This window comes from Argentina silus, assembly GCF_951799395.1.
Source record: "Argentina silus genome assembly, chromosome: X".
Taxonomy (NCBI): domain Eukaryota; kingdom Metazoa; phylum Chordata; class Actinopteri; order Argentiniformes; family Argentinidae; genus Argentina; species Argentina silus.
The window spans coordinates 34,816,589-34,837,449 of record NC_139653.1 but is presented as its reverse complement, the minus strand read 5'-3'; the positions used below and the strand labels follow the sequence as shown (position 1 = coordinate 34,837,449).

General features: G+C 43.6%; 3 protein-coding genes across 3 annotated transcripts; 1 reads left to right on the top strand and 2 right to left on the bottom strand.

The window, feature by feature from the left end:
* The first annotated feature begins 642 nt into the window (after window positions 1-642).
* On the top strand, window positions 643-3,975 carry mrps22 (mitochondrial ribosomal protein S22). Its single transcript, XM_083696008.1, has 8 exons — window positions 643-770; window positions 1,086-1,246; window positions 1,549-1,713; window positions 1,846-1,989; window positions 2,223-2,306; window positions 2,521-2,666; window positions 2,837-2,945; window positions 3,300-3,975. Exons 1-8 carry the CDS (start codon window positions 644-646, stop codon window positions 3,390-3,392), a joined length of 1,029 nt encoding a protein of 342 aa, XP_083552134.1. The 5' UTR covers window position 643; the 3' UTR covers window positions 3,393-3,975.
* Window positions 3,976-4,124: 149 nt separating this feature from the next.
* LOC310823220 (coatomer subunit beta'-like) lies at window positions 4,125-14,544 on the bottom strand. The gene is made up of 22 exons (XM_083696007.1): window positions 14,420-14,544; window positions 13,489-13,626; window positions 13,287-13,373; window positions 13,025-13,151; window positions 12,598-12,746; window positions 12,299-12,445; window positions 12,077-12,176; window positions 11,786-11,928; window positions 11,410-11,609; window positions 11,160-11,270; window positions 10,955-11,043; window positions 10,751-10,857; window positions 10,423-10,566; window positions 10,054-10,184; window positions 8,406-8,613; window positions 8,141-8,251; window positions 7,420-7,634; window positions 7,179-7,271; window positions 6,880-7,060; window positions 6,496-6,567; window positions 4,774-6,240; window positions 4,125-4,592 (listed from the first exon to the last, which is right to left on the bottom strand). Exons 1-22 carry the CDS (start codon window positions 14,420-14,422, stop codon window positions 4,500-4,502), a joined length of 4,116 nt encoding a protein of 1,371 aa, XP_083552133.1. The 5' UTR covers window positions 14,423-14,544; the 3' UTR covers window positions 4,125-4,499.
* A 1,019-nt stretch (window positions 14,545-15,563) lies between these two features.
* On the bottom strand, window positions 15,564-17,864 carry LOC310822353 (retinol-binding protein 2-like; the record flags this gene model as incomplete). The annotated part of the gene is made up of 4 exons (XM_083694696.1): window positions 15,564-15,617; window positions 15,774-15,875; window positions 16,107-16,285; window positions 17,792-17,864. 4 exons carry the CDS (start codon window positions 17,862-17,864, stop codon window positions 15,564-15,566), a joined length of 408 nt encoding a protein of 135 aa, XP_083550822.1.
* Between the last annotated feature and the right edge of the window lie 2,997 nt (window positions 17,865-20,861).

The following is a 20,861-nucleotide window of genomic DNA, read 5'->3' as shown; positions in this document are numbered from 1 at the left end:
AGCAGAAATGATCATTTCTGTATAGCCTACTCCATCTTTTCATTTCATATTGCCTACTGTTTCAGACATTGTACACAAACTCAAACAGGTTGTCACCGATGCCAGAATCAAATTGTTTGACTAAATCCTCGCTAAGCAAATTTAAATGTTTTACAAAATATCAACGGTTGATAAATAATTTCCTAGAAAATGGGATGAAATGTCAAATGTGTATATTTGGCCGGGCCCTCGTCTGCGTTTCATACTTAGAATAGCTGCACATTGCAGGACGACATTTAAAAGCATTGATTGATTATCGCCATCTCGTGACCAAAATGTGAATCACAGCAGACTCTTGCTGGTTATTATTCCTGTCAAATGAAGTAGGCATAGTTGCATACACCCCCAAACAACCTAGAAATGATGGCAATTAAATAACGTGATCAGAAATGTAAAATCTTCATAATATTTCTGAAAACGAATTTCAGTCAATTCGATTAACAGGTTCACTGCGGCACACACTTGCACACACTCCATGACCTGTAGCCGTAATAGAGATGTTCCTCTCGACTCCCAGTAGTCGTACTACATATCCCAGAATTCTATTGTTAGTGCCTCCGGCTTGCTCCGGTTAAAGGTTACGAGTGATGCCTTATCTGTAAACATGGCGGCGATTGGTGCAGCACGGTGTTTCTTTAGGAACTATTCCATGGTCAGAAATGTCGGTAAAAACACACAAATGCTTGCCAAAGGTACCAGTAGGATGCTATGTAGTGCACCACCAGACAACAGTAAGTCGTTTATATACATGTTGTAGCCACGTGAAACGATAAATCCACCACTGACCTTGTAGCATGTGTTGCTAAATGGATAGCCAGCTGGTTGGTTTTCCACTCGATATTGAGTGTAAGCCCAGAATCATGAGTTGTGGTACTAAGTAACCTTAACCACTGTGTCGATCATTGATGACATAGCTGGTAACAAGTGTTTGGTTATTCATAATGATGTATTATTTCTGGTTAGCTAGGCAGACTATGTCGCTGTTCATCCATCTCGAAGACTAGGCTAGGCAGACTATGTCGCTGTTCATCCATCTCTGCCTCTAGGTATTCTGGATGGACATGCAAAACCTCAGTTTATGGACGCAGAAGTGCAGGACATTCTTACTAGAATCACAGGCATGGATCTGCAGAAGGTGTTCCGACCCATCAAGCAAGAGCTGAAGCCACCATCATACAAACTCATGACTGACGCTCAGCTGGAGCAGGCAAGTTACGGTGGCTACAAGCCCCACACACCGACTGAGACCACTTTAGGAGTTGAACAACAAAATTGAGCTGCTCCATTTTTGTGGTGTTTGTATGTGGTGCACAAACATATCATTTTTAACAACAAAGTGGTGTAGTATTTAGTTATCCATAGGTCCCCTCTTCTTTATTCGGTATACACTTAATTGTTCATATAAAATAGCATATCAGTGCTCTATGTGAATGTATCAAGTAACAAAGTCAGAAGACCACACAGAAATGTACACATTGTTGTCTTAACATGCCATTGTTGGTGTTATAGGCGACTCAGAGTGCCAGGGAGCAGGCTCAGAGACTACTGAAGATGCCCCCTGTCCTACCAGAGAGGAGTCCCATCAACGACATCTTGTCAGAGGACAAGATCCTGGAGGGCATGGACACAGCCAAATATGTCTTCACTGACATCACCTTCAACATCCCACACAGGGTGGGTGGGTGGGAGAGGGAGAGGGAGAGAGAGAGGGAGAGAGAGAGAGAGAGAGAGAGAGAGGGAGAGAGAGAGAGAGAGAGAGAGAGTGTTTATAAAAGAGACTTTATTACTGTTTTCTATTGTTTACAGGAGCGGTTCATAGTGATCCGAGAGCCCAATGGGACACTGCGGAAGGCATCGTGGGAGGAGAGAGATAGGATGCTGCAGGTATACTTCCCCAAAGAGGGCCGGAAGCTAACTGCACCTCCTGTCTTCAAGGAGGAGAACCTCAAGGTGAGGAATGGAAAAATAAAAAAATATAACTGGAACATCAACATTGAAAACTGTTATTCACTTCTGACTGACTGCATCTTCCATTACTTCTCTCACTCCCACTTTTCACTCACTAATTTTCATCTTATCATGTGTAAAAACTAATGTATTTCAGTTTTTCATGTGAGTATCTTAATAAACTTGAATTTGAACTCCATTCTCCCATCTCTCTCTCTTCACTCCCTCCCTCCCAGGTGGTGTTTTCCCAGGACCGCCATGAGGATGTGTTGGATCTGTGCCAGGTCCAGTTCGAGCCAGACTCTTCAGAGTACATCAGGGTAAGACACATCTTTGCCTTTACATACTCCTCAACTGAGTGTCCTGGTTTATGGCTCAGTTCATACATCCTTATTGATCATCAGTAAAACTCGAAGTGCAATGCGTTCAGTGAAAACTAATTCTAAATACCTTATGTGCTCTTCAGGGGCTCAAGCATGTCTTAAATAGAGTTTACCTAATAATACATGTTCTTGTGGTGTCACTCCTGTCCAGGTGCATGCAGTCACCTATGAGGACCTAGAGAAGCAGGGCAAATACTACCTGCTGCGCTCCACCAGGCACTTTGGTGGTCTGATCTGGCACCTGGTCAGTGCCAGGAGGGTGGATGGACTCATCATAGACATGCTGCAGAGAGACCTGTGAGTCTGTGTTTGAAAGTCACTGTGTGTGTGTGGGTGTGTGTGGGTGTAGGTGTGGGTGTAGGTGTGGGTGTGGGTGTGGGTGTGGGTGTGTTGTAATAATATTAGAATGGTTAGCCCATAATATCCAAGTTCAACAGATGACTGTGACTGTTGTGTCCTTGGTACAGGTTGAAGGATGCAGTGAGCCTGGTGTCTCTGTTTCACATGGTCCACCCACACAGCGAGTCAGCCCAGGAGGGCAGCAGCCAACAGGCCACAGGACTGGACCTGCTCAAGGTGACTTCTCATGGGCCAGTGTGCCATCAGCACACACCAGTGTCCTAGGTCCTATTCCAATACATTCAATGTTCACCCACTCATACTTTACCCTGTGCATTACAATCAACACTTACATAGCTTTACTTCTGTTGACCTCAACATACTGTAAAGGTTTTTGTCTGTTGCTTCCATTTCATTCAAGGTAGTTAGTTGTAGTCTTCTTGTATAGACTATAATGAAGCACAGTTTTCATAGAGATGTTTATTGGGTGCATTTAGGTTGTTTCTACAGTTGCCATATTGATTTTGATATGATACCCATTGACCCGTTTCTCCTAATGCTGACCCCGGTTTTCTCTCTGTGTCTCAATAGATCTACTCCAAGATGGAGTCCCAGAGGGCAGGCTACATAGAGCTGGCCCTGCAGGCCTATGAGCAGACCCCAGTAGCAGAGAGCTCAATGTGAATGCCCTCCTGTTCTGTCCCCCCACCACCTCAATCCACAACGCACTTGAGCTGGAATATCATCTCCCAACTCCACACTGGACAATTTTGGTCAACAAACAAACATGCTTTTCTGTATCTTTTCTTTGAAATAGGAAGCTGATATGGAGAGAGTTGGACTGAAGTCATTTGTGTGTGTGTGTGTGTGTGTGTGTGTGAGAGAGAGAGAGAGAAATGATCAAGATCATGGGAGATGGAAGCTCCTCTGGGTCCAGAGTGGAGCTGTTACAGGCTTCAAGTGATTTACAGCTAATAATGTACAGTTGTGAGCAAGTCTCAAGTTGAACTGATCAATGGGTGGACTGCAAGTTGTAGTTTATCTCATTGTGGGGTGCGTGAAGCAGTCCTCAATCATTTAATGTAGGAGTAAATGTTATGTTTATTCACTTTCAATGGGGTCATTCATCTACTGTCTTTGAAGCATTTGTCCATAACCTTATCTGTACTCTCTCTCCAGCTGGGAACCACACAGTAACTGATGAATGGATGAAAGGACTTTCATGTGTACATATATATATATATAAACAATAAATACTGTCTTTGTATACTCCCTCTCTCCATTTCTGATTGTGAAAGACTATTATCAAGAATAAAAGAGTCAACACTCTTCTTGTTTTATTGAGCTGATAAAACATTTAATTCCCTTTTCTATCCCAGACATGCCGGACATTATAAGGTGTTTTTATACATACCGTTACATGACAGTGTTCTAGCCAAGACATTCTCATCCAGATGTACAGGACATTACAAGGCACTTGGGTTCCCATATCTGTACAATGATATATCCTTCCTTATAAAAACTGAAGAGTAAAAAGACACTAAACCATGCCAGAGCAGCAGTCTGCTTAAGACATTAAGAGGTACTATGGTCATGGAGAGGACCTAACTAAAGATAGTACCCATTTTCACAGTGAAATGATAAACTACAAAGACATTAATCCCTTCAACCAACCCTTCACTAGTTACACTGTAAAAGCATTTGGTAAAACAACCCTCCCAACATACATTTTCACCAGGAATGTGAGAAACACTGTGTTCTTTGGTCACTTTCAGAAAGGTTTCTCTTTGCTCAGTCATCCAGGAAGTCATCATCTAGGTTGACATCTGAGGTGTCAATGTCATCATCCAGATCAAAGTTGTCCAAGTCCAGATCATCCAGGCCCTGGAGAGAAATTAAAGAGTGAGTAGGTGTGTAGCGCAATATTCATACATGTACCTTACATGAATTCTGAGGTATCATTCAATACCAATGAAAAAAAACTATGTAACTATGTGAGTCAATACTCATTTCTTGAATAATGGCAAGAGTATGGGCTATGGATTGTGGAAGTCAGGTGGTTTACCTCATCATTCATCTCCATCTCCAGGTCCACCAGAGCTGCTGCTGGGTCTTCTTCCTCCACTGTTGTCCCCTCTGTGGGGGCAGCTACAGGGGCTACAGGTACTGGTGTGGGCATTGGGGTTGCCGGTTTGACCTGGTCCTCTGGTCCTATGGTTGGGGCTAGATCTATGGCTAGGTCTAGGTCTATGGCTGGGTTTGGGCTTGGGCTTGGGTCTATAGATGGGCTTGGGTCTATGTCTGGGTTTGGGGTTGGGTCTATGGTTGGGCTTGGGTCTATGGTTGGGCTTGGGTCTACGGCTGGGCTTGGGTCTACGGCTGGGCTTGGGTCTACGGCAGGGCTTGGGTCTACGGCAGGGCTTGGGTCTACGGCAGGGCTTGGGCTTGGGTCTACGGCTGGGCTTGGGTCTACGGCAGGGCTTGGGTCTACGGCTGGGCTTGGGTCTACGGCTGGGCTTGGGTCTACAGCTGGGCTTGGGTCTACGGCTGGGCTTGGGTTTGGGTCTACGGCTGGGCTTGGGTCTACAGCTGGGCTTGGGTCTACGGCTGGGCTTGGATCTACGGCTGGGCTTGGGCTTGGGTCTACGGCTGGGCTTGGGTCTACGGCTGGGCTTGGGTCTATATCTTGGACTAGGTCTATATCTTGGACTGGGTCTATGGCTGGGGCCGGGTCTATGGCTGGTTCTATGGCTGGAGCTGGGTCTACGGCTATGGCTATGACTGGGGTTGGGTCTATAGTTATGGCTGGGACTACGGCTGGGGCTGGGTCTGGGTCTGGGGAAGGATCATTCACCTCTACAATGACTGGGGCTTCTACTATTATAGGTTCTTCCATAGGAACAGTTGGAGCTACAGGTTCTATAACAGCCTCTGGAACAGGTTCTTCTGCTGGAACTACAGCTTCTATGGTAGCAGGTGTTGGTATTGTTGCTATGGGTTCTGATACTGCTTCGGTAACAGGTGCTTCCTCTGTTGCTATGATTTCTGTTACCACTGCCTCTGTGACGGGTGTTTGCTCTGTTGCTATGGCTTCTGTGACCATTGCCTCTGTCACAGGTGTCTGCTCTGTTGCTATGGTCTCTGTTACCACTACCTCAGCAACAGGTGCTGAATCTGTTGCTATGGTTTTGGTTGCTTCAGGTTCATCCTTTACAGCTGTCTCTGTTGTTGCATCTTCCTCTGGAGTGGGCTGTGCTATGTCTGGCACTGTCATGGCATCCTCTAATAAGTCTTCCTCTGTGGTGACAGGAACCCCCTCTACCTCAGAGATGATGTCTTCCACTGCTGTCATCTCTGGCTTGGGAGGGTCCACTTCATTAACAATGGGTTCCTCCTTTACTGCCACTGCAATGGACTCTTCCACTGCAGCCATGACAGGCTCTCCCACCTCCATGGTGAAGGACACTACTGGAGCTGCGCCCTCTATCACCACTGCCATTACAGGGGTTTCATCAATGTTCTCAGCAACGTCCTGCAAATAAAACAGAGAGAGAGAGTGACACATTATTTGAGAATGAGATTAGGGGTTAGGTCTAGCTAATAGTACACTAGATACTGTAGATAGACATGTTAAAAAAGGGCTAAGTGGTATGTCATTGGGAATGACCAGTGGGTATGGTTATTATTGCCTAGCTGGTGGTGAATTCTCTAATGTACAGAACTTGAGAAATAGGGCATTTATTAAATTTTGTACAGTATTCCAGAGTTGTGAGATTCCAGACCCTACCTCTTGATCAGCAGACATTCCTGTTGGCACGTAGCCTGCAGATTCCTCCAGTACATTCCTGTCCTCATTAGGCTGCAGAGTAGGAAGATTGAGTATTAAGGGCGTATATACAGAACAGTCACATCGTATATCAGTATTTGCTGACTGCTCGACCCCCACTTTGGGAACCCCTGGTGTAGAGGCCACAACCAACCCTGGTCCTGGAGAAGTATACAGGGTATGGAGGTATTTGTCCCAACCCAACAATTATAAACCTGATTTGGCTAACCACGGTCTCAATAAGCAGTTGAGCTGAACTGGGTGTTTTAGTGCTGGGTTGGAAAACATGCTGCACACTGTGCTCTCCAAGACCAGGGCAAGTGTAGTGACGGTTTGTATACTTACCATGATGAGGGGGTAGTCTGCGGCTGGCCTCAACCTGACGTGGGTCTCCTTCAGGTAATCCTGGGCCACCAGGGCCTCCTGTAGACCGGGGAACAGGTTGCTGTACTCTGTGGGATCGGCCAATGCCTCCGCTGCCTTCTGGTTCACCTTAGACAGACTCTCTTTCCACAGCTTCACCACTCTGCAGGCAGAAGCACGGACACCATGTCAGTACTGACATTGAAACACTGCCGACACTGGTACGCACTTTATCACACACTCACTCACACACTCACTCACATTCACACAAAATGCTGTACCTGGACACATGGCTGGGCAGGTATGTTCGGGCCAGGAATGCAGCCTCTGGCAGCCGGTTAGTTTTGATCAGGAGTTCCAGACATTTGTCCAATCTTGGAGGAACAAACACAACATACAAACATTGTGATAAACAAATGTATTATAATAGTATAATAACATGATGAAACTATAAGGGATATACATAGATATCTTGCTGCAAATCCAACTCCCTCCATCCCAAACCATGTCTCACACACTCACTTTCCCTGTAGAAAAAAGGTAAGGAAGGCCACATTGGTCTTGCCGTCTCTCTCGGCCCCCTCTGCCAGTTTGCCCACCATGGTGGCATTACCCGAGGAGGTGGCCAGGAGCAGCAGCCCGCCGTAGTCCAGGGCATGGTGGAGGCACTCCTGTGCCAGGCCAAACTGGCACTTAGTGGTGGCCAGCTCTGCCAGCTGCTTCCACTTCTGCTCTGACTATGGGGCATAATACCAGGGTGCCAAGGAGAGAGAGGAGAGAGGTGGCAAGTTAAGACCCTCCACACCACAAAAACAGCAGGGCCAATTCACTGTGTCTATATCTACTTAAACAATAAGGTGGGGCGCTTAGTGGCGTAGCACACTAATGCGCTAAACACATAATCGCAAGTTTCCTGGTTCAATTCCAACCCTCGACCTATCTTGCATGTCATCCCTCCTCTCTCTCCCATCCTTCCTGTCAATCTCTACTGTCTCTATCCCAATAAAGCAGAAATGCCCTAAAAACATATCTTTAAAACATTTTTTATTTTCTAATCCTGTTTTCTACACTTATTCTTGTGATCTTTTATCAATTTTGTCCTTTGTCTTTTCTTTAAAATGTAAAATTTGCCAATATAACTATATATACTATAATTTATCCCTGTCAATCCCCAACGGCCCCTAGAATTCCAAGCTTGATCCCAGTGCTCCCCTGTGTGTTGAGTTGTGTTGCGATGTCTGACCTCGGCTTCCACAGCCAGCTGGTAGGCAGTGTTCAGTTCTCCAAGATGCAGGGCTAACTCAAACTTATGCTCTGGGTCTGTGGACACAGCCAGCGCCTGTTGCCTGAAACCCTGCACAGTAGACACAGCCAAGATTACAGGGTTATACACACACAGACACACATACAAAATCATACAGAAACACTGCAACACCAGCATTCACACTCACAAATATGATGTGTGTCAGACACACACGCACGCACGCACAGACACAGCACAGACACACCTGTTTCTCCAGGAAGTGGGCCACCCTGGTCCTCAAGTCCTTTGGGATTGTGGGTAGGACCCTGTCGGCCATGCCAAAGTCCCTCCTCATCACAGCCGTCTGGTACTCCAGCACCGACACCAGCAGAGAGAAACTGACTATGTTCAGCTCCTTGTCCCCCAGGTACAGACGGTCATCCTTAGGGATATAGCCCAACAGGTACATGGTCCTACGACAGACAGACAGACAGACGTGTTCATATAAGACCAGTATTGAAAGCGTGAGCACACACAGAGGGTTCCAACTTGCTTCCACTAAAGAGCGCTGCACACCATAAATATTTAGCTGATATGGCCACTAAATTGGTAATTTTGTTCAGCAAAGTTTCAGTTCGAGTAGAGGCAGAGGGCAGCTCTCCGGCAATGAGTGGGTGGGGAATTTGAATTTTAGATTCAGATATCCAGGCATATATAGGCAACAAATTTAACAGAAGTGTCTATGATATCATAATCTAACCACCCAGCAAGCGTAGAGTGGCCAAATTCAACCTGCTTGTAAAATGGTTTAATGAACCTTTCATGACTTTTCTCATACAGTATTTTATCATTCGTATCTGCTACGGATATCGTCCGTTATCGTTTGCGACCCCCATTCATAACCATTATAAACTGCCACTTTGGTTTAGTCTTACTTCAGTTGACTTCATGCATTTCATTGCATCATTTAATGTAGAGTATCATTTTGTTCCCTCTCTGTCTTCGTTTCCACGCCCTCACAACTGTATTGTTATTAGAATTGTAGGCCTACTTAGAGTCCCTGGCAATAGTGGACACTATTTAACGTGAAAAGAAGTGCATAGGAAAGTCATAACGGGGTATTATTGTCAAGTGCATTAACCTGTTGATACTGCGATGTGCACAGTTCCAATGACAGTGGGGGCTATCATGCGTAGGGGGTAGCCATACATGTTATGCCTATTGCTAGTTTATATGATCTCCCCTCCCAAAAATGGATTGGAGAAGTGGAATTTTAAAACTTTCAGGATGATTCTAACAAGAACCTTTTCAGTTTGTGCGTAAAGGTTCTCCAAACCTATTTTTTATGAAGTAGGTATGCATATTTTCCTGTAATCTGTACACTATACAATGTCTAAAATATTCTACTATTTGATTTTATACCTTATATCAAAGACATGCACAGTAGCATGATTTCATTAGGAATTGGCACAGAGTGCGGAGGCGATCAATGTACGCCACATTGGTCATTCAATGTTGTAGGGAGAATATACACTAGGCCTAATTCTACTTATTCTGTAGAGGATGTGCTGGTGGTATGAGTTATTGAACATGGAATTAATAATTGTCCCACTGCCCATTGTCAACCCTCTGAGCACTGCTCTGCCTTTATTCGTCCAAATGACCAAAACGGTCTCTGCACATGGTTTTGGTGGTGCGTAGCGCTCTTTAGCGGAAACAAACCAGAGCCCAGAATGTGCAGACACCAACTCTACATACAAAATGTAGGATAATGTTAAACTAAAGATTTTCGAGACATGAATCCTTCACGTGCAAGGACACCTGTGTCACCCTTGAAATAAATAAATAAATAATGGTTAAATAAACTAGTTCAGTGACAGCTGACAAATGTCAGTTTGTGAGCATGGTTTTACCTGTCCAGGTGAGCAATGGTGACAATCTCTCCACCCACATAGTAGTTGAGTCTGTTGACTGAGCTTGTGTAGATAAAACAGTCTCCCACCCACAGACCTGTCTTCACCACCTCCTGAATCTCCACCAGCACCTAGAGGAGGGGGGAGGGAGGGGGAAGATAGGGCAAGAGGAAAGGGAGAGGCAGAGAAGGATGAGGAGAGAGAGGAATGAGGAGAGTATAGAGAAGCAAAGTGAGAGTTGTGGAGAGGAGATGAAGAAGGGGAGAGAAATTCAAAGGAAAAGGTTAAATGAACAAATAAACCCCTCTGTTTATAATCTAGTTTAAGCCAATACAAAGCAAAATTTGGTATCTTTAACTGTAGTCTCACCTCAAAGGCATCTTCGATCCCGTCTTCTGTCACTCCCTCTTTGGTCTCCTGAGCTGAGGCCACTTTCTCCGGCAGGTAGCGCAGCACGAAGAAGGACTCCTCTGTAGCAATACACACCAGTTCCCCAGAGTCTGACCAGAAGATCTGAGGAGAGCATGAAGACAAGGGCTTACAGAGGTGCTTTACTGCCATGACTGCAAAATGCTATGTTGCCAAAGTGAGACACCATTCCAGAAGAGTGAATGGAACATCTCTCCCTTTTTATCTTGTATGGTGACCAGCTGAGGTGAAGGGTGAAACGCTCTAGGTTGGTGATACCAGTACTCACATGTTTGGGCTGGATCTCGATGCGGCGGATCAGCTCTGTGTTCTCCCAGTCATAGAATGCTAAACCACTCACTGACCGTACACCAAGCAAGAACCCACCATGGATACCTGCAATATGTGGTACATACACATTTGTCAACACACACACACATTCATGCTCATGTACACGTAAACATACACATATACATTCATACATATGGCTCACCTTCAGCCCCAAAATCTGGCTTAAAAGACTTCTTTTCCTTGAAGTTCTTGAAGATTTTGATCATACTGCTGCTTTCCCGAATGGCATATCTGTGATGTAAATCAAAGAAATCAATTTGAAATTAGACCAGCATGACCAGACTGAACCATGAATAGACCATAGATGACCATTTATGAGTTGTCAAACTTAAGTGCAGTTGACTTACTCGGAGGAGTCGTGGGCCCATACAAACTCTTGAGCAGAACCAAAGCTCTTGTTCCTCAGGGCCATGGCAGTGTAGATGATGTACTCTCCATCCCCACACACCACCACAAACCTGCAGCACGCATGCACACATGCACACATGATGTATGAATGTACACATGATTACAATCCTGATCAACAAATCATTGTGCATACACACACAATAAAGACCAACAATGGACAATTGAAACAGAACGCATGCATGCACACACCTGCCATTTGGGTTGTGTTGGATGGTCTGGGGGTAAATCTCACAGCTACCCATGTCCTTCACAGCCAGAGACAACCTCTCTCCATCCTTAATCTCTGTGTCCCCCATGGCCTTCAGGTTGGCCTGCTGCACCTCTGAGTGCCTCGCCCACATGATCTTACCATTAGAGTCCATAGACATGGCAGGCTCCTCACGACCCAACTGAGGAGGAGAGAGGGGGAGAGAGGGAGGGAGATGAAAGATGAGAGAGGGGGAGGAAAGGGGAGAAAGATGTCTAAGACTCCAACTGTATCCACTTCTGAAAATTGACTAACTATGCTAAGCACTGAGAACATCATGCTAAGAACTTTGGGAGTGTTCCACTTATTCAGTAGTACCTTGATAATGATGCTGCCTTCATCATACCCCAGCGCCACACTGTTGGAGCCTCGCTGGCCACACACACACCACACACGCTCCATGCCGTAGTTCAGCGTGTTCTCCAGTCGGTATGTACTGGAGTGCCAGATCCGTACCGTGCCTAAAAGTCCATAAACATGGATACACTTGTTGAAATTGAAAGCTTGTCTTCGTACTTCCTTCCTTGGCTGAAGCAGACACTGATCTGATGTATGGTTTTACAAATTCTGTTGTGACATGTGACCATCTTAAGGAACGACTGTACCCACCGTCCTCTGAACCAGTGAGGATGATTGGCAGCTCTGGGTGGAAGCTGACACAGGACACATTCTGAGCATGGCCCTCTAATGTCTGCACACACGTCTTATTCTGGGGGAGGAGGAACAGAGCAGTTAAGAGAGAAGAGAGAGTAGGAGGGTGTGTGTGTGTGTGTGTGTGTGTGTGTGTGTGCATGCATGTGAGGGAGAGTGTGTAAGCATGTTTACAGATACCTGGTAATCCCAGATCTTGACCAGGCGATCGTCGGCCCCTGATATGAGGTAAGGCTTGTCCCCTCCACTGTAGTAGTCGATACAGTTGACTCCCTTCTCATGGCCCTCCAGGGTGAAGTTTGGGGTGGAGGAGCCCAGTTGCCACACCTGCAACAGCAGAAATGCAGCGCTTCATATTGACTGTTTAGTCAATCAATTCAGTGATAGTCAATGTGTGTGCAAGACTGTGTGTGTGTGTGTGTGTGTGTGTGTGTGTGTATGTGTGTGTGTTTCTGTCTGTGTCTACACCTGGGCTATACCTTGATGGTCCTGTCCAGAGAGGCGCTAGCAAACTGGTTATTGTCTTTAGGGTTGATGACGATCTGCATGACATAATGGGTGTGTCCTTCAAACACCTGACCACACATCCATTTCCTATCCCAGTCCCACAGCTTGATCAGCATGTCATCTGGAAACACACACATACACACACGCACGCACGTGCGCACACACACACACACACACACACACACACACACACACACACACACACACACACACACACACACACACACACACACACACACATACACATACACATACACATACACACACACATACACACATACACACACACACACACACACACACACACACACACACACACACACACAGGGGATTAACAAAATTCAGGTTGAGAAAAACAGTGAGGCATCCTAGTTTTGTGTGTGTGTGTGTGGTGCATACCACTACTGGTGAGGATGTAAGGCTGTGAAGGATGGACTGCTATGCAGCGGATGTAGTCTGCATGGGCCTCAAACATATGAGCCCTCTCCAGAGTGTTGTAGTTGAACACACGGATCTGCATGTCATCCTGAGAAGGGAAAAATACACAGAGAAAGAGAAGTATGATGACGTACAAATATAAACATATTGAAAAAATAGAATGTGTTCCAAAGCATGGTAGCATCCACTATGATGTATCATAAGAGAGAGTTGTGACACTTACTGCTCCAGCGATGACCCAATGCTTTCTGGCTACAAACTTAGCCACTCTCACTGGCAGGTCACACACCTCAAAGGTCTTCACCAGGGTCTACAGAGAAATGGGATTCAACACACTGTATCATCATCATGGACAAGGAATCCATTCAAATCTATACCACATTGCAAGCATTCATTAATGAGTGAACAAATAGTAAGAATAATACCTGTGTCTCGTGGTTCCAGACACAGACACTACCGTTGTAGAGACTGGCTACCATCCATGGTTCAGTTGGGTGCAGGTCAACACTCTTCACACGGTCCGACCGAGCAGTCAGCTTCCGCTTGATGTCCAATCGGAGAGGCTGAAAGAGAAAAAGAAATAAACAAGAGTGAGTGACATCCAACACATGCCTCACATCACTACAACTAAATATCAATCATCGGTCTTTGTAAACTTCAACCTCAAGCTAATCCACTGTGTGTTGTGTTATGTTGATAAAATGACAGTAATTGTTACAATGTAGAAAAATAACTGTAAACTGTTGACACAAAGTATGTCTTGATATAGTATACTTATATAGTATAATTTGTGTAGTTGTAGCAAACGTTATACGCTGCGGGTCAAGACGTATAGAAGTTGTTCTATTCTGTTCCATTATAAGTAGTAGGCAACTGTTTAACATTGACATTGTTAATGGGGGGGGGGGGGGGGGGGGCGTGTCTGTTTATTCTCCTCATTCCACATTTGAGCTGCATGGTTGATTTGCTTTGATCTGATTATTTAGGCTCCAACAATCTGAGAAAGATTTGTGAAAATGGTTATTACTGAACTGTAGGTAAACCAACTGTTGTATTTACAAACTTTTCTTGGAAACATGAAAGTCGACCGTGCAGCTGAGAAGAGTTTTTGTAGATCGTTGTTGTTGTAACTGTATTTCACGAAATATTGTCACATTTTAACTCGATAATCCACGTCGATACACTACATTTAAAGTATTTATTGTACAGTAGAGGCTACAATATGGTCAGAGATGTACGTCTTCAAACAAATGTTTAGAAAAACGTAATTTACTGATAATAACGACAATTATTGGAACACCGGTAAAACTTTGTTAGTGTTTCACCCTTACCCTACCTCTGTTTTTCTTGACTTACCATGTTTCAACTTTAACGGGTAATGGTTCGCGAAGTGCCCAGCCTCCCTTCACCACGCTACGGGCGATAAGACGGGTTTCCAGCGCTGAATCTTTTTGGCGACGTGGATCCTATGGAGCTTCCTGTGCCTGCTACCCTGCACTTCGCAAGATCCGGTTGTGAACTAGTACATACTGTACTGTACTATACCATGCGCCCACTAGGCTACACAGCCTTATGTAAATTATCGAATGGACAGGAAAACTGTAGGCTACTTAAGACTGTGATGGTATTGGTATGTGATGGAATTGATGGGGAAAGCGGTGCATTCCAACCTGTGAATTAAAAATAATAATAATAATTCAATTTAAAAAAATCACACATACGTCTTTGAAGTTCCTTAGTGCTCAAGAAGACCAATAGCCTATAGTCTAGTATACTTGATCCAAATGAAATGGTATGGTTATTAGGTGCTGTGATCTAAACCCACTGGCCTACAGACCCACTTACAAGTCTAGTGCTGCAAACAATACAACCAAGTCATGTTTCTGTCAACATACATAGGCAATGCTCAGATGCAGACTCTAGAATTTGCATTTGTTGATGTGTTCTACCTCTTTTCAATAATGTAACTGCTTCCTCTGTTGTGTGTTAAAGATCAATCTAGTCATGATTACACTGTATGAAAATGTGTTCTAAGAACCCATGGGCAGGTCAGAGCAATTCCAGGTCAAATCCTGCACTGGGCATTCAAAGTGCAATCTCCCTCACTTCTGTATGGTCAAAGGTTTTTCCCTGTATTCATCTGCCATTGGCAATCATTCTGATCTGTCTTTATGAAGCAGATAATGCTGCGGACCTTCAGAACTCAGTTGAGCAATGTTGCATAATGTGGCTTAATTTGGAACTCTTATCTTATCAATTGATAATTACACATACTGTATAAAAACACACATAAGTTAAGTTAAGATGTTACATTGCTGAGTTTATAAGAATAACAAGGTTCATACAAAATGAGCTTCCACACCCACATAGCTTATTTATAGATAGGTCAATGCTGAGTGTTAAATTATGCATATTATACATATACAATGACATAAATAGATAACAAAGTGAGAGGACACACAGACAAGAAACACATAAAAGTATGATTTTATGTTGGGTTTTATTGTTTCTTCTTGAAGACTTGTTTGCAGACTTTGTCTTGACATGTTATCTCCTTAAAAAAGATGAAAGATTCAAGAATTTATTGCCACACCAATCAAAGATTGTGAAGGAAATTACTTCCATGAAACATGAAATATAAAAATAGACACAGAATATGGAATCTCTCTCTCTCTCTCTCTCTCTCTCTCTCTCTCTCTCTCTCTCTCACCAGATGCAGTAGATCTCCTTCGATCCAATGCTTCCAACCACGGTTGGCCTTCTCTCCCTTCTGGACAGCCACCAGCTTGTCTCCATCCCAGGTAACCAGTGTCTGATAATACATGCATACACACACACACACACACACACACACACACACACACACACACACACACACACACACACACACACACACACACACACCAGTCAGAGATGAGAGATAAAACATATAAAGAGATGCGTGAACAAAAGAGGAGCCTAGGGAAAACCTAGGTTTTTTTTTAACCTAGAATTAGGTGAATGAGGGTGTTCTCGACTGTGGTCACTGTGGTTTCCTTCCTACCTTGACCACCCTGTTGTCCAGCCCTTTGGTCTGCTCCTCAAACTCCTCCCCCACGGTGAAGTTGACCTCGTAGTTTCTGAAGGTGCTCAGGGTCTTGGTCTCAAACTTGTCCCCATTCTGCACGATCACTTTGGTCTGGGACAGGTGGACGGCGATCTTACGCGTGGCGAAGTCGATGTCTGAAGGAAACACAACACAGAAGGCGAACATTTTAAGGATGCCAATCCAAAACAAACATTTAAATTAAATTAAAATTAAACCTTTTCATTCATTGTGTTAGGAATTCTTGGGTTCAGGTGTGATGTGCAAAGTCAAAAGATGAGATCACATCCCTGGAGTCTTTTAATAATTAAAAACAATGTGCACAAGGGAGAGACACAGCATACAGCAAAGTGCGAACAATCTCTGAGGAACAGAGGGCCAAAGTTAAACTACAAGCTGTGAAAAAGAACTGGAGATGACCTTGCTCAGCCCCCCTCTTGCTATCTGTCTTATCATATGGGCTGCCGGTGCCCATTCCAAGGTCACTGTGTTTACCAGACTGAGAATGGGAATTGCACAAGCATTGTAAGACTTCAAAATGGGTCTAATAACTCAGTTTACACCCAACGGCATCTTAGATGCTGACCCACTCACTTGAGATATATAGATTTCTTCTAATATGAACAGGATATGCACAACCAATGGTATGGCATATGGAACTACGTTTAGATACACAGTATCTATATTCAAAATACTTTTTTTTCACACTTTCATATACATTAGTGCCTATAGCCTCATTCTCTGCTTTCCTACTGCCCCCTATGTCTTTGTATTACATTATGCCCCCATAAACCATCATCCCCCACTTTCCCCCTACACACACTTATGACTCTGAAGACAAGTCTAATGATTACTATTCCACTCAGATCACTCGATTGACAATCTCATTTACCCTTTAAAAATGAGAAGAAATAGCCCTTAATGAGTTTCACCACCCATTTAGTTGTGAGCCCTGCTAAAAGAGACCCCCCCCCCCCAATCTGATATTCGTATTCCATTTGCCTAATATGAAAATTACATTTGTACCTGTCCCCTTTTTTGATGAAGGTATTTTATTTACGCATCAAAATTATATATTTTTCCTATTTCCATATGCGTGTAATTTTCCATTCCTTCATGGAAATGAGAGGCACAGAATGAGACGCTTTGGATTTTGGATTTGTGGGGCTGAGCGGGCCATTATGAATTGCATATAAAGTGGTGAATAATGAAAGACTTTGTGCTGATCAATGCCGTGCCGAGAGTCTGGTGTCTGGCGTCTGGCTTCCGAGCTACATGCAGGCGTTCCTGAGCCAGGGTCAGAATCTTCTCTTTCCCAAAATGGGAAGATAAAAATGTGGAAAAGAGTGAATCAATATTTATTCAGTTTCGTAACAAGCAACAGCCTTTCACACAGTGGAGGTTAGGCAGGCCTGACAGCAGCTCAATAAGTAAATGAAGCAACACAGCATTCTTTCTCTTTCTCTCTCACATACACACACACTCTTCACTCTATTTCTCTCTTCAGTAGGCTATTAGTCTCCCTCAATCAGCCCCTTTTTACTCTCTCTCTCTCTCTCTCTCTGTATCAGTGCCTATTTGACCCATCCCCATCATTATCATATAATCCATTGTTCATAGCAGGCTTAAACAAAACAGCTTACCAATGGCCTTCATGATATCCTCAAAATTGTCGTTGCTCAGCATCTCCCATTGTCCATTATAGTCTGCAGGCATTGTGGTGCTGGTATAGGTGATATGTGCGGTGGGTCTTGTTATGCCTTGGGGGAGTTTGTTCTCACACACACTCACTCACTGGGAGTTGGAGAGAATAGTCTGTAGGCCCAGCCCTTATATACAGAGTGTGTGAGTGTGGACCAAAGGGGCAGGGTTGACCTGATAACACTCTCTATCACTCAGAAGGAGGGGGGGGGGTGCACTTAGAGTCAGCTATAACCCACTGTCTCTTAAGAGGCTGTCCGGATCACTTATTTATTATAATGCATTGAATGGAGAAAAGCTGGAGAGAACGATACAGAAAATTGAGAGCTAATTCCCCTATTGCCTGTAAACGTAGACAGAATAACAAGGCTGTGTAGAAGTTCATTTTACTTCTCAGAAATGAGTGTGAACCTCTGGAGAGAATATAGTATACACATTGTGTCAAAAAGTGATGACGTCACATAAATTTAATCATCGAAAATAATACTTGAAAATTATAAGTCCGCAGTTATTTCTGTAATAAAACATTAAAGGCATTATTCTCTGTAATATCACCCACTGCATGCTATTTGGCTAGTTAGTATCCCTCTCGACCATTGGGTGTAAAAATGAATTTCTGAATTAGTAGTGCACGTACATTACGTGTATCCGGGACCAGTTGGTTAACAAGCTATGCAATGAGTTGGTGTGGTCTAACCAGACAAACTAGCCTGGTATTAAACAAAGTAAGCTTCATGATGAACATCCACCTGCCCTCATCACCTCTCCTCTCTAAAACAGAACAATCTGAACGTCCAACCATCTGAAACACACTAGACTCAACTCAAGCAATAGCTCCAAAAGTCATTTTATTTTAGTGCAAAAATAACATTGTTATCAAATGTTGTACAGGTCTGGTAATCTAAGGTGCTGGCATAAATAGGTAACTTAAAACATGAATAAGCAGTATTAGAAACAAATTTAGGATGAACAAAGGATATGAGGTAAAATGATTTAGGAAACGGTGGAGTGAAAGATGAAGCGTTCAGCGTACTGAAACGAGAACATTCACATTTCATTGGACAAGCACATATTCTGCATTGATGAGGGTAGCCTATAGAAAAAGCTGAGTGACTGATTTGAGTTCCCACAATAATACCAGCAACTCAAGTTCTATCCTAAAAATCGACCTAAATAACAAATTGTGAGATAACGAACCAAATTAGTGATACTTTTCATGAACTCTATATGGGTCTATGGGAATATAGCGGTACATGTTGTACATTTAAAATGTCAAGCCAAGGGTTAAAATAAGAGACAATACCCATAGTCAAATTCAGATTTTTGGTGGTGAGCTGCTATGACTTTCATTACCCTTTTCTTTACTGACATGTTACTTGCGAACATACCTACATATGCAACATGTCTATATTCAAAGATATGCAATACGCTTCTTTAAGTCAGATTGTATTGTTATCCATCATTGGTTTCTAAACTTCCCATATCCATCTCAAATAAAAAAAAAAGGTGCTAAAAATGCTGTTCCATTGGCATGTAGAAAAAAAGGAAAAAGCCAAAAGCTTTGTACGACCAACAAATACTTTCCTAACAATTTGGGTCTTACAGCTCAATGCTAAAGATCCCAAGACTTTCAAGCCACTTTTTTCTTGAAAAAACATTTAGAACATGCTTCAGGATAGCTTACAAAAACTAGGATTACAGAATGCCGGTTCACTGTCCCACATGGCAAACGTTGAAAAACGTTGAACCTCAATACAAGACTCAAGCGATGCCTATCAGATAGATATATCACGTGTAATTATGAGGAAATGACCAGCAGTGTGATGTTACCCTAACACTTGAACAGGTAACAAGAGGTAGAACACACAGCCATTTCCACACAATTGCACCTCCATGGTGGAGAGAGATTGATCAGATGCCGCTGTCACAAGTCTTTGGGCCTTTGTGACCAGCTCTCAGGGTCACATATATATACATCTTTTTGTCAGGGAAACACATGCTCTTATCAGAGGCAAACTTTAGCAGGACCTCGGTCGGTCGGTCTTCAGACAGTTCAGGGCCCAGTGATTCCCCCCTAATCCAACCAATCCATTCTCACGGTTCTACATCCTACGGGGGTGACCACAGCCTCATAAAAATGTCAAGATGCTACAACTAATTTTACAAACAACAGAACACCTTAGCCTCACACCCATGTCTCATGGATCATTAAACACCCTTCCATTTCCCCCATCCTCCTTGTAGAAGCCATTTTAGACACAGTCATACAGCCACAACCACTACTACAGCTCTCACACAGGATCATATATATATATATATATATATATATATATATATATATATATACACCTTTTACCCTGGAAACACATGATCTTATCAACGTCACGTCCGTGCCACTGTGGCAGACCCCTCGTTTGAAACTAAACATTTTTTAAAAAATGAACCTTTTTTTTTTAAACCCCCTTTTATTAACCCTAACCCTTCATTATTGAACACAATACTAGCACTAGAGTAGCAGCCTAACCATTTTTTAATTGCCCATTTTAACCCCCTGTATTGAAGTTTTATTTTAAGCCTCATATGCAATATGCCTCATAAAAATGTCAAGTTCCGACAAACACCAGAACACCTTTAGCCTCTCCCCCCACGTCTCATTGGACCAGCATCAACAGCACACCACATCCGCCCCCAAAGGGGGCGGATGTGGTCATCACTTTTTGACACAATGTGTATACTATATTCTCTCTCTGGGACTGGCAATTGACACACAATGGATATGACTATCTTTCCTCATCCTTAGATACTGAGAGATACTGAGAGACTGGAGGTTGAAGCAACACCACTTTCGGAAACGCCAAAAAGCCTTAGAACCGCCATATTTGTTTTTCATATTTATTCATAACAACTTCTGCAACTCTCCAACATTACAGATAAACATGGGATTTGCTTTTGGGATCTCTTTAATCAACATTTTCTCTGTTGTTGATTGCTTATTTGGTTATTTAAGTCTTA

Excerpts from the sequence above, each read along its gene's own strand:
- mrps22 (XM_083696008.1), top strand. The coding sequence starts at position 644 with ATGGCGGCGATTGGTGCAGCACGGTGTTTCTTTAGGAACTATTCCATG. Across the intron at positions 771-1,085 it reads TAGTGCACCACCAGACAACA|GTATTCTGGATGGACATGCA; the intron begins GTAAGTCGTTTA and ends CTCTGCCTCTAG. Across the intron at positions 1,990-2,222 it reads TCAAGGAGGAGAACCTCAAG|GTGGTGTTTTCCCAGGACCG; the intron begins GTGAGGAATGGA and ends CCTCCCTCCCAG.
- LOC310823220 (XM_083696007.1), bottom strand. Across the intron at positions 8,614-10,053 it reads ACCATTGCTCACCTGGACAG|GACCATGTACCTGTTGGGCT; the intron begins GTAAAACCATGC and ends TGTCTGTCGTAG. Across the intron at positions 7,061-7,178 it reads CTGCCCAGCCATGTGTCCAG|AGTGGTGAAGCTGTGGAAAG; the intron begins GTACAGCATTTT and ends TTCTGCCTGCAG.